This window comes from Coffea arabica, chromosome 2c, assembly GCF_036785885.1.
Source record: "Coffea arabica cultivar ET-39 chromosome 2c, Coffea Arabica ET-39 HiFi, whole genome shotgun sequence".
NCBI lineage: Eukaryota > Viridiplantae > Streptophyta > Magnoliopsida > Gentianales > Rubiaceae > Coffea > Coffea arabica.
In genome coordinates this window covers 13,805,922-13,823,371 of record NC_092312.1, presented here as the reverse complement: position 1 = coordinate 13,823,371, position 17,450 = coordinate 13,805,922, and the positions used below count along the sequence as shown (strand labels likewise).

General features: G+C 36.7%; 2 protein-coding genes across 5 annotated transcripts; both read right to left on the bottom strand.

The window, feature by feature from the left end:
• Positions 1-1,013: 1,013 nt before the first annotated feature.
• On the bottom strand, positions 1,014-8,418 carry LOC113726178 (uncharacterized). 4 transcript variants are annotated; one of them, XR_011839026.1, is made up of 9 exons: positions 7,749-8,418; positions 7,560-7,620; positions 5,139-5,377; positions 4,779-4,977; positions 3,145-3,273; positions 2,932-3,023; positions 2,724-2,842; positions 2,537-2,650; positions 1,014-1,387 (listed from the first exon to the last, which is right to left on the bottom strand). XR_011839026.1 is itself a non-coding variant. In XM_072074480.1 (9 exons), the coding sequence occupies exons 1-8, from the start codon at positions 8,202-8,204 to the stop codon at positions 2,611-2,613; spliced, it is 1,335 nt and encodes a 444-aa protein (XP_071930581.1). In that variant the 5' UTR covers positions 8,205-8,418; the 3' UTR covers positions 1,014-1,387; positions 2,562-2,610. The 4 variants fall into 4 exon arrangements, 3 of the variants coding, with proteins under 3 accessions (XP_071930581.1, XP_071930582.1, XP_027105546.1); XM_072074480.1 differs by having other exon boundaries at positions 2,562-2,650; XM_072074481.1 differs by having other exon boundaries at positions 2,592-2,650.
• A 4,060-nt stretch (positions 8,419-12,478) lies between these two features.
• LOC113726177 (calmodulin-binding receptor kinase CaMRLK) lies at positions 12,479-16,421 on the bottom strand. Its single transcript, XM_027249744.2, has 2 exons — positions 14,847-16,421; positions 12,479-13,443 (listed from the first exon to the last, which is right to left on the bottom strand). The coding sequence occupies exons 1-2, from the start codon at positions 16,264-16,266 to the stop codon at positions 12,827-12,829; spliced, it is 2,037 nt and encodes a 678-aa protein (XP_027105545.1). The 5' UTR covers positions 16,267-16,421; the 3' UTR covers positions 12,479-12,826.
• Positions 16,422-17,450: the final 1,029 nt, after the last annotated feature.

Sequence of the window (17,450 nt, the reverse complement as noted above, 5' to 3'; positions counted from 1 at the left end):
AAGACAGCCAAAAGTCATATTGAAAACAAGATCTTGTGCAGCATATGCAAGTATCTTCTTCCTCTTTCAAAGAAAGCAAAAAAGTTTGTATTACATACATGTACTTTTCTTCTTTTGACACCAAAAATGAAAAAGGAAGATATATGCAACCCACCTGTGAGATGGTCAAGCATAAGATGTGGTTGGAGGATTCGAAGACAAATGGCTGAAGAATCAGACTCCAATTTAATTTGATTCTCCATCAAATGAAGTAGATTAAATAACGAAATAATTGCAAATTCAATCATGAGGATCAACGAAAGAATGAAGAAATGATTACAAATTCAATCATGATAATCTTATTAAGAAAATATCTAAAGTTTTAAATCAGCAAAAATATTAAGCAGGTGAATGAAATGACTAATTCGACTCTTAAACCATCTCCTTTTTCCTTGCAAGGTTTTAAGCCTCTCTTGAACTTAAAAATAAAGATAAACAAAAAAAAAGAAAGATGAATTGACCTGTAATATAAAGCATGTTCCTGTTGACTACCCGAAAATTACTCCACGAAATGGGATTAATAATTTAATATGAATATGATGTGGAGTTCTAGCTAAGGATAACCTTGACCTAGCAAAAAAGTTTGGGTAGATCCTGTGTTAGCAGGCAAGGAGGGAGGAACCTTTCTTTCTACCACCTCGTTGTACTAACTAACGTGGCTGGGGCCAAGTTTCATGGGTCAGTGCTGTTTGCCATTTACTTTTCATGCAAAGCTTTTCCTTTCGGCTGATGTAAATCTTGCCGTCGTCGAGTACGTGCGCACCAAATGATGGTTTTGACTGACTGGAAGGTATCCCAGTTGCCAACAAACAGAAAGGCAAAAAGAATAAAACAATACTGTAACCCTTTTTTCTTCACTGTGATTTATGAAAGGGAACATCTTTGGCAGCATTAACATGGCAACCTTAATAGGGGGAGCAAGCAAAGAACTGAAAAACAGAAAAACCAACAAAATAGGGAAAAAGTAGGCATGATAGAGCAACCAGGATTTCTATAATACAGCAGCTTCCATCAAAATTTAGTTACACTCAATTTGCTGCAAGAACGGAGCAAGCTTTGCAGACAACCGTTCCCATCAAAATTTCCGATTTAGCAAGGCTGACATGAAAACCGGCTCTCCCTATATTCATTCATATACAAATTGGTAAGATCTAGAAACAAATACAGCCTAGAAATGTGGTGGAGCCACATTCTATCTTCATCTTGATGGATCTCACAGGCTGATAGCTTCCTTGTCAACTGTGCAAGCTGAACTAATCAAGTCCTTCTATCTGATTTCTTGTCACTAGATCTGTCAGATTTCTTATCACTTGAACGTTTATCTTCTGCCTCCCGTCGTCTTTGTTGGCTGCAATCAGTGGAGTAAGGAACTTTCAGGGGACAGGTGAAATACCACAATAGAAGTCTTATTCAAGACATAAAAGAAAGGCCAACAAATATTCATTCAAGTTTTACAGCATGAAAAAGAGTTGAATCTCTAAGAAGAGCATATAGGAAATAAACATGACCTGCCTCCCATACATGTCTCTAGCTATGCTGTAATCCACATAACATATTGCAGCACTTTATGTTCTCTCAATTCACAATTTGTCCTGTCTACACTTCATGTTCTAAAATTTTCAGGTAGCAGCACCAAAGAAAGATGCTTCTCCAATACCACTATTTGATCTGAGACTCGCACAGCATATCTATTAACATGAATATTACTTAAAGCCCAACGATTTGCCAATACCAAACTTGATCACTTTATCTTGCCCGCTCTACAATTAGATCCATTGTAACAGAACTTCGATAGATAACAGATGTTAATATTTTCATACACACAATTTTCACATATCTAAATCCAATTTAAACATTCAGTCAACATCACATAACCCACCCTACCACCATTCCAAACCCAAACCCCCCCCCCCCCTTCCCCCCCAAAAAAGGGAAAAAAGAAGAAAACAAACAAAGATAGGTATAAAAAGAAGAAACTGTACTACGATTAATTTAGAAGTTACTAACATAGTCCTGAATGCAAGGTTATGATTGATCTATGCAACTCAATGACCATTAATCAATAGAAAAAGCTGGAAAAGATCCAAAAAAGGAACCCAAAATGGGTCTTACACAGCATCCTCTTCTTTTCTAAGTACTTCACCTGCTAAGATGAGATGTATTCCATTCACAATTTCCGAAGTGTAGTTAGAACAAAACAAAAGCTAATCTACTAATTAAAATTAGGAGATGTCTGAAATGAGGTATGTAAGAATATATAACCCGGAAGGGGGCGGGGCAGGGGAGGGGGGGGGAGGGATGGGTTGGGTGGTGCGGGAGGAGGGAGTGTAAGTGAGAGGTCCCGGGTTCAAGACCTCCCACTTACACTTTCAAAAAAAAAAATATATATATATATATATAACAAGAACTAAGTAATACAGTCAGATCATGTGATCATTATTAAATTATATCTACACATTAGACCTGTTTAGAAAAAGCAAGAGCATAATCTTACAACCCTAAATAAATATTTCAATAGTAACCATAGAGCATCAAGGCACTGCTAGGTCAACCATAGAATACTCAAGACCATCAGACAAGGAAAGTTGGAAGAGGTAATGGATGTGCAGGACTGCAAACAAAAAATAATAGAGTTAAGACGGAGACGAGTGAAAATGAGATTTGAATATGCATAAAGAACTTACGCGTAGGCAGAATATCCAGTACCAGCATTAGCAGCGGACAGAAAACTAGCATGTGTTGCAACAGCAGACACAGCATCCTGCCCAACAGTCGGCACAAGATTAAATCTATCACCATCCACCTGAAATCAAGTAAGCTAACTGATTAATTGAAGGGTAATTCACATCTTTACTAGAAATCTTTTATATTACTACATAAGTAGATGGAAACCTTATCCCACTTGGATTTCTTGTTCTGTCGGCCATCCCGAGCTAAAGTGTCCACCGCAGCAGTTACTGTATTCAATCCAGTTCCAGGTGCAACTATCAAATATAGAAAAATAATTAGAAATGGTTTCCAAGAATATCCATATCTATAGACAAGACAACACAATTTTCAATGACCAAAAACTCGAGCAACCAGATGTCAAGGTGGTTTTGGGACCTGGAATTGGCAAATTGATTTTGGGAGTTGGAACTGCTCCTGGTTGTGTGCCTGCAGACAAAAAATCTATTTTTGGGCTTCTCTTTCTTTCTTGCTCCTTCCTCTCCATTTCTCGCCTCATATCAAGCTCTGCACATGGACAAACTATTGGTGAAACCAGCATACTAGGACAATAAAAGCTAATGAATGAAAGTGAATACTAGAAGCTGTATATTCTGTTTCTGAGGCTGAACCATGATAGGAGGAATGAAAGCTAATGAACCAAAGTGAAGGAATAACAGTCTGCTTGAAAGGCGGTAAAAAAAAATCATGAGGGCTAATTTCAGATTCCTGCAAATTGAATTACTTTAAGGTTCAGAACAGTGTGAAAAGAGAAAAGGAACTGGCAAAGAGATGAAAAACACAGATACATGTCCCCAATTCTGTTCTGCGAACCATGCCAGAAAAAACCAAGCTTAAACCAATAGGATGACACAATTTTTATTCCCACCCTGAAGTTGATGCCAGAATTCCAACCCCCTTCCATATATGCTATAGATTAAAATACTGGTAAAGAACGCATATTAGACTATTAAACAGTTTGAGACTACATCAGATTAGGCACAAAGAGTAGAAGCTTCGTAAGCCAATAAACTGCTTACAAGACCACAAAATTCACTAACTGTGGATAACTTTTGACAAATCTAGTACCACTTTGACCAGGATATTTTCTGATTTTCTGTACTTGTAATTAAATAAAATCTCCTAAGGACACAATAAAAATTCGCATAGATAATTGTTTTAATTTCATGAATACAATCACAAGTAGATTAGCACCATTGTCAGTTCTAGTTTACTAGCATATGTAAGTTACATTGGTACCAAGGGAGCAGAAGGTGGAAAAAAGGATCCTCATATCTTTTGGGATATCATCATAAGCCACTATTTGATAAGAAGCAGATAAGGAGAGGTATTCTTATCTTAAAGTCCATCACATTTTACTCCACACACAAGGAAGCCTTAAAAAGGGCATTTTCATCTTTTAATACCATGCTTCTCTACTCTCAGAAAGACAATATTACACAACTGTATGTAGAGCCCAAATGAGTAGAACCCTCGTCTTTTTTATCACAGCCTTTCTATCATACAGGAAGTTTAGTGTCCCACTTTCTCATCCCATAAGACCATTCCTTTTGCATCTCTCTGTATTCTACACTCCCAAACCACAAGGCTGTTCATTCCTAAATTTATTGACGCAGAAATTTGTAAGTTCTCAAAAATCCACATCATGACCATCCATAGAAAACCAAAGACAGCCTAAACATACTAATTGCTGTTTGCTAAAAAAATGAAAAAAAAAAAAAAAGGCCTAATATCAAAGCAGTTTACTAATTCCAATTGTTTGTAAGCAAAACCTTCCTTAAAATATCGTGCATTGTCGAGAAATAATCACATCTGATAGTTTTAGCATGATGTCACAGCAATTACATTTGATGATGCAGGTCATTGGAAAAAGGGACAAATCAAAAAGTAAAGATTTAATGAGTACTACGTGATAGTTTTAGCATGAAGTCACAGCAATTACACTTGATGATGCAGGTCATTGGCAAAAGGGACAAATCAAAAAGTAAAGATTTAATGAGTGCTACAGTTACCTATTTCATCATAAAAGTCACTTTGATTATATCCATGGGGATCAAAGACATCCTTGCTAAAACAAGATCCAATCTCATCAATGTCAAGATATATCATGGCATGCCGTAAGAAGTCAGGGTTCCGATATTCTTTTCTGTTGCGCACTTCTGCATTATAGCTTTTAATCTTCTTCAATCGAAGAAATTTACTTATCTTCTCCTGCAGGAGAAAAGAAAGGATGGACATGAAGACAAGGATATACACACTACACTTAAGGATGTTAATTTGGCAAACTTACTATGTATTAAAGGGAACAATAAATGTAGTCTTCCATTTAAAATCACATAAAAACTTGAATCAATTAACGTGACCAAACTTACTTGCAGTTCATCTGAGCACTTAGCCTCCGGTGGCGGTGGTAAAAAATTATTTAATAGATCAATATCTTCCGCCTCCTTTGAAGGAACCACATCTGCATCCGCAGCCTCGGCTGATTCTGATCCAACTACAGCAGGGTTGCTCGTAGCCATCTCTGCCTGATCATTTGGATCAGATACTTGGGGAGGAGTCGCTCGGTCACCAGGTGTCAACACCTGGACTGTCTTCACTTGAAAGTTACCTGAATAAGTAAAAAAATGGATCAGGAAAACTAACAAGCTATGAAACCTTAAGCTTTGCTTTGACACTTCAATATGCTTCTTCTCATATGTAAATGGACATTCACAAAAGTAGTTAAAAAACGAAAACGAAAAAAAAGCATGGTTGCATAAAAAATTTACTTTGCACTACAAAACAGACCATTCAACCAAAACAGGTTTCAATCCACTTTTCAAGACTATATTTTAATCAAATTGATCGATATATTTCTAACTGTAAGGAGTATACCCACGCAATTCGAAAAATATAAGGTGTAAAGAAAAAGAAAAAAAAAAGGAAAATAGAAAAGGATAAATTATCCGTAGTACTCAAAAGCTGTTGAAAGAGGCACGGTGTTTCTTTTCTCCTGGTATGAGTCATATTTTATATCCAATGTTCCAGTTACATTCCCGAAGGATAATGCTTGTCCATTTAAAAATCAACAAATAAAAGAAAAATAATTTACAGTCCAGCACAATAAACTGCTATATGAAAGTTTAGAGGCATATAACAGAGAATACCACAGTCCATGAAGTAAACAGCACACAACAACAGCTGCTATCAACTCTCCAGCGACTGATTATGCTAAAAATAAATTTTGTCCCAATCAACCCGCAGACTTAAATTAGTACAAGCACATGGGTCAGTAAGAAAATTGCAAGGAAAATCACAACTCTAACTTGGATCTTGTACACCCAACTACAATAGAACTACATTCCATATCCTTGTTAGCCTAAGGCTTGGACAGAGGGAACATTCGCAGAAAAAGCAGCTGAATGTTATGGATGCTTTGAAGGAAACTGTAAGACCAAGAATGGGCTGAATAATGAATTCTGAAATTTCCAGTACACAAGTCTAAGAATGCTTGGAACACTAAGAAGATGCAAAACAAAGGTGAAATTGGTGAATGAAGCTTGAGGGGAATATATAAAGGCATAACCCTAGAGAAGGGCGGGGAAACTCAAAGTTTTTAAAATTTAAAATTGAAATGAAAAATCAAAACGGCGGTTACTTTGGCACAATTGCTTATCTGGAAACTCACAAGGAAAGCCTAGAGAAGCGAGAAGGAAAGCTACAGTTGCAAATGTCATTATGACAAGACATTACAAGTTCAGTATGGGATAAAGAAGCCATTAAGGAAAAGGTAAAAATAAATAAATAAATAAAGGCTGTGAACTATGAGAATTTGCAAAAGCTTGGGAACTTCAGCAAAGGCCGAATACAAATCTTAGAAAGAGTTGTTGCAAAGCTCCGGAAGAACAATACGGGAAGCCCATCTGCTGATTTTGGTAAATCACGTGTTCAGGAAAATTACCATATTTATGGGACTATTCAGAAGCGGGACAACTGAGATGCACTGCTTAATAGCAGTGCCAGCCAGGCAAGTGCAAGGTTATGCTGGCCACATTCAACTTATTATTAGTGTCCTATCTTGTCTATGAATAACCACGGTACCCCACATTTATGGTATCAGAATATTCCCTCATTACTAATCCGGTATACATTTTTCTTTCCCCATCATTATCACTACCTCACAGCGTCGAACTCCGGTTAAGGTCAGTTCATTTCTTACGCAGGATCCCCAACAACCACCTTTTTACACAACCCCCGCATGTTCGACCCAACCTTATGTACTAGAATGGATATAGAACAGTCACAGGACTAAGAACAACAGTAGATAAACACGTACAACATTTAAATATCTTTAGTGTATCAGTTACATTAAGTAAATCGGGTACATTTTCAACATTATACCAGTCAACAACAGGTCAAACTAAATAAAGAAACCTAGTACTTGTCTCCTGGTGACATAACAATATAACTATAATATAAAAGAAAAAAAATAATGACATTTTTTCGACTTAACTTACGTTTTGAATATTGCACATCAACAACAGGTCACACTGAATGAGAAAACCAAGTAAATGGTCCCATGGTATGATCTAACAGGATATCTAAAAAGCCTCGGAGTAATTGATTAAGCACATCTTTTTAACTAGCAACTGGATAGTTTCCACAAGCACTAAATTAACCCATTAGATACTTTAAATCCCTCTACCTAACAATAATCTCAGACAGCATGACACCTACAACAGCATAAACAACACAATAATCAAATGACAACTGCAAATTGAATTGATCAAACGGCAAACCAAAATTCATACCATTAACCATTGCGGCACCCTCCACTTCCATCGAATTTCGACCCACCATTATCTCCCCTTCCTACAACTCAAACAAATAAAAGTAACAACGACCAATCAGAAAAACCGAACAGACAAACAACACCAAACAAGAAAAGATAAAACAACGTAGACACATACATTCTTGTGCCTTTACATACTGATCAATACCTCTGGCTCAGGAGACATCGCGGCCTCATCATGCCCGTAATCCACAATCGTTATCCTCTCCTTCCTTCGCCGCCCAGGTGAAGAAGCTGAACCCTGCGGCGTGGCGGATGCTGACCCTCCTAAACCCCCAAATACCCCCCTGCCAGGGGTAACATTATCTTCTCCTACTCGCTGTTGCTGCTCATGCCGCTCTTCTTCTTCTACTACTAAATCCGAAGCTACAATTGTAGTACTAGTACTCTCTCGTATGACAATGGTGCTGTGGTTTTCTGTTACGGAAAACTCTTCTTCTCGTTCTTGTTCCACTTGAAGTATCTGAAATGGTTGTTGTTCAGCTTCTTCTTCGGTTTTGGCTTCGATTTCTGCTTCGGCTTCAGCTTCTTCCATTTCCTCGTCATCTTCGTCGCCGTATATGGAGAGTAAAGCAATGGATTCTTTCTTCTGATGCGAAGCCATGGCCGAAATTTATCAGAGCTGAAATCGAAATTGAAGGAGAAGAAAATTAGGGATTTGATTGAATTATCCGAGATAGAATTGCCCCAAAAGAAAAAATTTCAAAATTTTTTGGAAAATTTCCAGTGAAAAGCGAGGGTTTTGTATGATTGATTAATTGATTGAGGAGAGGGAAAATAAGATAAAAGGTAGAAAAGTGACAAAAAGATGATGAAGCGGGTTGTACAAAAGTTTGGTCGGGTTGGATCCAAAATAAAGAGGGCCGAGTAGCGTATGATTGCAGTACTCCATAACAAATTTTTGGGTTGGATTCTGTCCAAAATAGAGAGGTCCGTGTACGTCTAATTGTTGTACATACTTCTGCTCAGGATTTACTTTTCTCAATTGGGCTTGCTGAATAGCCCATTTAAGATTTGAAATTTTGTCGACCATTCTTGGGCACCAAACAAGACATAAACAGTAACTAGATTTTTGGACATAAACAGTAACTAGATTTTATATGGCTTTCTATTAGGCCTACTATGGAACAATGGAACCCCTCCTCCGCTACTTTTACTAACCAGGGGAAAAAAAGGCCTACTAAAAGATAGGATAAGAGTCAAATTGATCACAAGGAATTGATGATTTTAAAATTTGTGAATGTGTCAACAAAATAAGGATATATATATATACGTCAAATTTTTAATATATAGGTAATAAAAACTTCTGGTGTAGACAAGTGGATGATTCCATATGGGTATGAATTTATATACAATGTAATGAGTTTGAAAAAAAAATGAAGAAAAATCGTTCAAAACGTCTTTCATATCTTACTAAATGAATTTTTTCTTTCGTCACTTTTAAAATAGTAACTTTACATCTTTCACAAAATCAAATCGATAAAATTTGATTCCAACCTAAATTTTTGAACACTTTTTGTCCTGAATTTATTATGTGAGCCACATGCAATTATTATTTATGTACGAAAATGTCAAATCCCACTTTTTTAATTACAAAAATGAATATGGATTGGTCAGATCCCACTTTAAGGAAAAAATAAATATGATTAGGGTCAGATATCATTCGTTTTATTACAAATGGAACTTAACCTTTTTGTTCTAAAATTACATAAGTTATCTCAAATAATATTTTACTTGCACCATAAACACATTTTCTAATTCACATTTTTTTCTAATTCATATTTTTATCTCACATACAATACATCACAAAAAGTACAATAATTATTTCAAATAATACTCTCTATCCAAATTCATCCCGTTAAGCATTCAAATTGGCAAATCAGCGACCTCTCAATCACCAAGAAAACATATGAAATCAACCCAAAACTTGTACTTGCTACTGCTACAGAAACTCAACACGCTTCAATCAAGAAATTGCAATGTAGATTCAATTTGGACTCAACAAAAAGACTCCCATACGGCACGCATTTGATCTTTCCATGATCTTCTTCTTTTTATCGTCTTCTACACATCCGTCATGAGTTCACAATTTCACTAGACTTTGCTAATTTCTTCAATTTGTACTTTAGCTTTTGATAGCGGCCCACCCCACGCATCTTCTTCTATCAACTCCACATTCAAGTTTGTTGAATTTTCTTTGCGTGGACCAAAAGTGCTTTGGGTTGAATTGAAGAACATGGGATCTTTACCACTTGGATCGATAGCGACGCATTTGTCTACTTATCACTTTTTCTTTACTTATTCTATGTATCTTCCTTATGATGGATCCTTGAGTGACTTTTTTCTGTCTCTCTCTTTTTTTTTTTTTCTGTGTGTTCTCTTATTTTCCAAGAGTTGCATTTGAATAGAATGGGATACAAATACTGCTACCCCTTTGGCTTTCACTTATTGACAACCAATTAGGTGAGAGTACGTAAAGATTCTAAGGTTGTGTTTGGATTGCATTTTCCATGATTTTTCATGAAAAAATTACTGTAGCGATTTGATGTATGTGAGGGAAAAAGGTAATAGGGAAATGTGATCACGGAAAACGACGTAATTTTCCGACAGAAAATCGCAATCCAAACAAGGCATAATATTTTTATGCCGACCATGACTTCAGAATAGGTAATTGTCAAGCTCAATGAGATTGTTTTAATAAAATGTTAATTATTGATAACGTTATTGGTATATGGTATGCTAAACATATGCTTTTAGTAAATCGAGACGACATCTTTTACATCGTGTCATCCATCTAATCGCAAAGATATATATGAGATTAATTCTTTGTTTCTTGTGTTCTTTAAAATGTCTCAAAACTCTGAAGTATGACATGATCCTCGGATGCTTGAAAGAGTATCAAAGCATCGCTTTCACCATTGCTGTACTTTATTCTACACTGGCTATCTTTAGAAGTTTTAGATGTATGAAATCAAAAAAGAACAGAAAGGAAGAAGACACTTAAAAAGTGAGTCTCTGATGCTGCAAAAGAGGCTTCATACATCCGATTTTGCTTTTCCCTCTTTCTTCTTGATTTGATCAGAAGAAAAAGCGGTGACCGCCCCAGAATCAGTATTGGAGGATGCAGGTGGATAATGTTGGTATGTGAATGGCCACTAATCTTATTAATTAGCAACCGAAAACAGCCACAAAACCCTGTGGCGGAAGTAAGAGGGCGCTGAAGGAATCGTTGGAAGGAGAAGAGGGGAAGCAGCCACAGAGGAATCATTAGCGATTAGAAGTGTGCTGGAAATGGCTCAAGTTGTAGGATGGACAAATATAGAAGTCCAATCTGATTGCAAAAATGTAGTGAGCTTTATTAATACTAGTAATGTTCAAGATTGTAGGTTACAAACAATTCTAGAAGACATTGAAGCCTGAAGAATAGCTTTGACAGTTGCCTATTCTCTTTTGTTCCCAGATCTGCGAATGGTTGTAGTCATGCAATGGCTCAATTTGCAGTCAAGTCGGTTAGAAACATTGAATGGGAAAACTCATTCCCAACATGGCCATCAGATTAAGCTAGAAAAGATATGGGGTAGTTTACCCCTTTTTGTAATTAGCTCTTGTATTATCAAGTGTTAATATCTATAAAATGTTATCGTTTGTTAAAAAAAAAAAAAAAAAAAAAAAAGGAAGTAAGAGGGCTCTGACATTTTGGCACGACAGCCGCCTCAGGATCATTTTGTCGTCTTTGGTACTTTAATTACAGAACTTTTTGATTTCGGAGTCCTAATTACATAACTTTTTCCCCCTAGAATTTTGGCGAGAATATGTTTTCATTAAAGATCGTAGTATGTTCGAATCCAATAATGATATAAGAACTGTATTAGTGACTAATCTATAAGAGCATCCCTATTTTAGGACATGTCTTAATTTGCAATCGCGATGGTGACTAGAGCTAAACCCAGCCAAAGTTTTGTTTGCTTGAAAAAAAAATTTTTTTTTTAAAAGAAAGAGAAGCTTGTTAAGTTAAAATCAAAGATTTTATTTTTTTTAAATAATAAATACAAATATGAGAATTTTTAAAATCAAGGAATTAAGCTATCATTTAATTTGTGTCCATGTACGAGTCATATGTGATTTGGAGTAGAATATTTCTTTTCTTTCTAACGGGCCAGATGAGCTCCTCGAGTCATGAATTCATGCATAATCTAAGACAAGTGAGAATCATCCAATCAACAAATAATAGAGGGAAAGGTTTGTCAAAATTCCTAACTTGCCAAATATAACCCATCTTTTCTATATGTTGACACCGCTCATTTTTTTGCCTCTCAATTAAAGAAAATTCCTCAAACGCCACCTCTTTTTCCTCCTTGGGCAAAAGGGGGGAAAGAATCCCATTTGATTGAAGATTATTTGTAAACAACTTTGCAATATTTGTGTGACATAAAAAGTAATTATAGAAATAAAAAATAATTGAAAAACATATTTACAGAATAATAATATGAAAAGATTTTGCCAATTGTAAGGGCTGTACAACCCAGCAAGATAAACTGTGCTACACGGGTTTGAACACTAGACCATTTGCTGAGTTGTGGCCTACAAAATTGACTATGAGCAGACAATACGTTCATGTAATTCTGGACGACGATTTTTAGTGGAATCCAGCAGCCAAACTGGAAGCACATGACATTAATGCATTCTGGCAAATTGCTCTAGATTTTTGGTACCAAATTGACTGAACCACTAAAAAATGTCCCCAAATCCAACCAGTTGATAAAGATTCGTGTCCCCCTTCATTGCCTTAAAAGAAAGGGATGAGAATATTTATAAATTGAAAGCAATAAAGCAGTAAACTGAGAAAAGAAAAAAGAGCAAACAAACAAGAAAAATTAAAGAAAGAAAAGAAAAGGAGCAGATGATGTCTTATGCCACTTAGAACAGACAAATAGTAAGTGGGATTCTCTGCCTTCTCTGATCCAAACCTTATGGCCACCCACCAACATCAGCCCTTCTTCCCTTACCTTGCCCACCTTATTTTGTCCACCCTAACCTTTTTTTTTTTTTTTTTTTTTGCCTTTGAATTTTTGTCTGTACATTAAAATCCTAGAAAATTTCAAAGGAACAAAAAAAAAAAAAAAAAGTTCCCTAAGGCACGTGAGTTTCACGTGATTAAATCACCAGTCACAAATTAGACCAGTTGGTATTGACCCCAATACCCGTGATCGAGTTAGTTGAGTCAGGTTAACTCGGTAGCGGTGGATGTATGTCCTTGAGCAAACCTAACACTTGCTGCATTCCAGGTCTTTTGCCGGGCGTCTCAGCCGTACATAAATAACCGATTCGGAGGCATTCCACCATCTCACTCACTGAGTCACTGCCCAATTTCAGCCGCTGGTCAAGTGCATTGTCTCCTCGGCCTTCCCTCACCAGTCTTCTCACTGAATTTACCATCTCGGTCGAACCGGATTGACCAGTCAATAACTCGATCAATATCAAACCGAAATTATATACGTCCTCCCCGGTTGAACCGCTACCTCGGTTTTCACTCAACCCAAAATCAGCTATCCTGGGTTCAAAATTATCTGACAACAGGATATTCGAAGGCACCAAATGACCATGCACAATCGGCTTCGATTGGGCGTGGTGAAGATAGGCTAATCCACGAGCTATACCAACCGCAATGCGGTGGCGCGTGTGCCATACCAATTTTTCCGGCGACGTGATTTGCGACACATTTTGAATTTCCCACGTGTCGGAGCTCCAATCTTCCACATTGGGCTCCCCGGTCGGGAGCTCATGCAGCCATCGATGGAGGTCACCATTGGCCATGAACTCGTACAACACAAGCTTCTGGTTACCTAGTCATGAGGGAACAGGCCAAAACCATAAGAAATGTTGGAATTAAATTTTCTTGAGAAGAGTCCTTTTCCAAAGTTATAATTTTGTACAATCAATTTCTCATCAATGAGGTTGTTACATTATTGCAGCACACAACATCAATAACAATAATATCTACAAGGAACTTAAAAAAAATCTTTCTAGATTTCCTGGACAAAGAACTACAGTGCTGTTTTTGAAAAATAACCCAAAAAACAGCTAATTCAAACGAAACCTTGATATTTTGAAGTGTTTAAGTTAACAAATGAGCTGCACTTGCTTGTAGAATAGTTTATACTAAGGTACAAGAAATTAATTTATGCATCTAACGTATTGACTTATGTGGTAACATTTTATCACCAAATTCATGTGTAATCATTAATGAGGATGACATTCATCCACCAGACAAAAGGGCATTGACACAGTCAGCTTCAACGTTTTAACAAAATCTTTCTACTAGTTTTTTTTTTTACCATGTTCACACGGTAATGGAAGAAGAAGTGAAAAGGCGATGGAAACATAAAAAGTCAATAATCATACACAATCCAGCCAGAGCAAAAAGGCACCGATACACCAACTATCACAATTTGCTTTTGGATTAGTTAATTCCTTAGCATCTAAGCCCTCGTCGGACCAAATTGTCTGACCTAGTTTGAGGTAAAAATTAGACTCCTTTCTTATCCACCTCTTGTTCAACTAGGTCAAAACTTGATAAATTCAATTTTCAAAAATTCAATGACTTAAATTGTGTCTGGCCACTTGATAGAATGACGTGACACAATTTGAATCATTGAATCTTTAAAGGCCGGATCTAATACTGAAGTGCGAGCCATCCAACTATATGGCTACACATACGGTTATTAAATGAATATAAACAGTGAAAATGAAATTCCCAAGTTATCATCAAACCATAAAGTGGCAAAGCCTGATTCTGGTTCTCGTGAGTACACAAAAAGAAAGTTGTGATTGGCAATAAAAAGTAAAATTGAAATATCTGGACCAACATACTTTACGCTACGCTACAAACTTCTAAGCAACCAAAATCCAATCCCAAATCGCCTTAATCCCAAAGTTTGACTTAACTTTTCACAAACGCTGGTCACCGGGCACGAGGGAAAAAAATTTCAGATAGAAGAGCTGCTGAAAATTGAATCCACTGTACTATACTATAAAGTATAATCCAAATCTCACGAAAACCCACTAGTAATCATGGCTACTGTGTTTGGATCTCTGCAAATATTACTGACTACTACTACGGCCTTTCAGAAACATGTGAACACATTAATTATGGCAGGTCAAAGGACGGCTAAAGCTTGAAAATTACAAAAATAAAAACCTACAAATTTAAAGAAAATTTGAGTACAAACAAGGAATAAATCCATACCTGCAATGCAATAGCCAGAAATTGGCAGCAAATTTGGATGCTTCAGCCGGGAAAGCTCCTCGAACATGGCTACAGAACCATCGAGAGTTAGCTCCCTAGCATGCTCTAGGACCTTGATTGCCACGTGGAGTTCACCTGGCAGCACCGCTCGGTATACGGGCCCACATCTCCCTTCCGATAATAGGGATTCTTTCCCGAAATGTGACGTGGCAGCTATCAAATCCTTGAAGGTAAGGTTAAGCAATGGCTTCTCAAACATTATCACTGGTGCTGAAGATGGTTCCTTGATATCAGCAACCCATGACGTCCCTGACTCGGTTTCAAAGGAAAATGGCCCTGATTTTTCAAACTTGAATTGCATTTGAATTGGCTTTGAGATTGCCCATTTGTTCTTTTTAGCCAATTTTCTTTTCTTGTAGATGCAATAACCAAAGGCAATAATGGACAATAACAGGCAAGTTGATGCTAGTGAAATGGTCAATACCAAAATCTTGGTTCTTGATTTGTGGTCCTTTTCCTTGATTTTTTGGATAAAGGCTTTCTGTTTATTGGGTAATCCATGAGGTGGGGTGGCTGAAATTGAATGAGGCTTTACATGAAGCTCTGAATTACGACTGCTACTACTATTCGGACCAACAATTTTGCCAGCATGAATGAATGCAGACTTATCAAGCTTCTGCAATTTGTCAGCTGCTAGAGTGAAGTTGTTGAATGAGATGTTCAAGAACTTGACACCATCTAAGGGAGGAAAATCTTTTGGGAAATTTCCGGTCATGTGGTTGTTGGAGACATCTAAATATTTCAATGACTTTAAAGTAGAAATTGGTTTTGGATTGCTCGAAATATTACAGCTAGAGATGCTCAAATGTTCAAGATTGGTGAGGTTGGTGAACCAAAAAGGAAGAGACTTTAGATCATTACGTGAAAGGTCAAGAATCCTTATCCTGTCAGAAAACTTAGGAAGATTAGCCAAATTAGTGAACCTGTTACAGGACAGATTGAGCTTTTGAATTGCCGAAGAAGTTGCATCCATTTCCGAAGCTGGCATCCCAATTGTGCCTCCTAGCTTGTTCATGGACAGGTTTACTTCAACCAGACTTGGCATGTACCAAAACCAAGGAGGAACAGATCCGGCCAAAGAGTTATTTGAGAGATCTATTGTCTGAAGATGGGGCAAATTTCCGAGGAACCTCCATGAGATGGTGCCAGAGAGATTTCTTGAAGACAGATTTATTTCTGTGATTGGAGGAACATTTGAACAGTTCTGTTGTGGGTTTCTGAACCATGAGCTTCTGAAGTTATTGACCGAGGCAAAGGCCTTGAAGAGAAGTGCTTGCTCAGCAGTAGTGTTGCATGTTGATTTTGCTGAAGCCAAAAGTGAGAAAATCAGAAGGAAGTTGAATAGGATTCTGAGTATCATCTTCTCGTGGGACGTAGAACTTTTAACCTCTGCTTATCACTTTGTTATCCTGGTTGCCATGGATGCCGTGACTGATTGAGTGAGAGAAGATATGGAGAGCAGGAGGAGGAGAAAGAGATTTTCGAATACTTTGGTAGGCCAAATTATATTTACATAAAAAAAAAAGTGGCAAATAAGGATGTGAGTATATATATATATATATACACACACACACTATAGGGCAGCTAGGGAGAAGTGGTTGGACTTGAACCTATGGTCACAAAATATCAACTCGTTTTTGACCAAAGCCAAAGGTCTCCTTAACCTACACAACAAAGAAAGTAACCAACTGAACATCTTTTTTTTTTTTGGTTTATGAGCTTTGTTTTGTTGATAAAAGGAAATATGATTTCATACTTTTTGCAACAATAATTCTATCTCGAGAAGCACAAAACAAAAATGAAAATTGAAAAGCTGAAAACTGAACTAGAATTGGTTTAATTTCTCACATAGAGAAGAAGAAAAAATGGATTAAATTCCTTAACGTCACTTGGAAGTTGGAATTGCCAAAAAGAAGAAAACAGATCACACGAAGTAAATGATTATTTCTGTTACGAAATGTGCAACTAATAACATGCATATCTTTTGGAATTTGGTTGTGGAACGTAAGCATCTGTAAGGCCTGAGCAAGCCATTAACTTCAATATTAAGAAATAAAATAGATTTGTCCTAATCAGAGAGTTTCAGATGTTGGCTATATTCATTGCTAATTCAAAGATTATTCTATGCTATGAATTGAAATAAAGTGCACCACAACTAATTAAATCTTGTATACATTACATTATCAACTTTGGATGAATGTTAATTATGAAAATTTGAATTTAAAATCTATTTTTTTTTCATATGTGATAGATTTAATAGTGGTACTGTGTTCAATTCTCCGCCTCTTTCTCTCTAGAAAAAACTCTCTAACTAAAACTTTCTTTAACTCTCTCACGGGAGAGATATCAGATTTTTTTTATCTTTCTCCATTTGAGGAGTCCTTTTTATAGTTTCTTTTCATTTGTGTGACTAAAATCTCTCTTAAAATTTTCTAATGAAAATTTCTTCTCTCCTTAGAATTGTCTCGTGAGAGTTTTCTTCTCTCCTAAATTTTTTAACAAGAATTTTATTCTATCATAGGAATTCTTAATGAGAGTTTTTGA

Excerpts from the sequence above, each read along its gene's own strand:
- LOC113726178 (XM_027249745.2), bottom strand. The coding sequence starts at position 8,204 with ATGGCTTCGCATCAGAAGAAAGAATCCATTGCTTTACTCTCCATATAC. Across the intron at positions 5,378-7,559 it reads GGGTGCCGCAATGGTTAATG|GTAACTTTCAAGTGAAGACA; the intron begins GTATGAATTTTG and ends TTACTTATTCAG. Across the intron at positions 3,274-4,778 it reads TGACTTTTATGATGAAATAG|AGCTTGATATGAGGCGAGAA; the intron begins GTAACTGTAGCA and ends GTCCATGTGCAG.
- LOC113726177 (XM_027249744.2), bottom strand. The coding sequence starts at position 16,266 with ATGATACTCAGAATCCTATTCAACTTCCTTCTGATTTTCTCACTTTTG. Across the intron at positions 13,444-14,846 it reads TTCTGGCTATTGCATTGCAG|GTAACCAGAAGCTTGTGTTG; the intron begins GTATGGATTTAT and ends CCTCATGACTAG.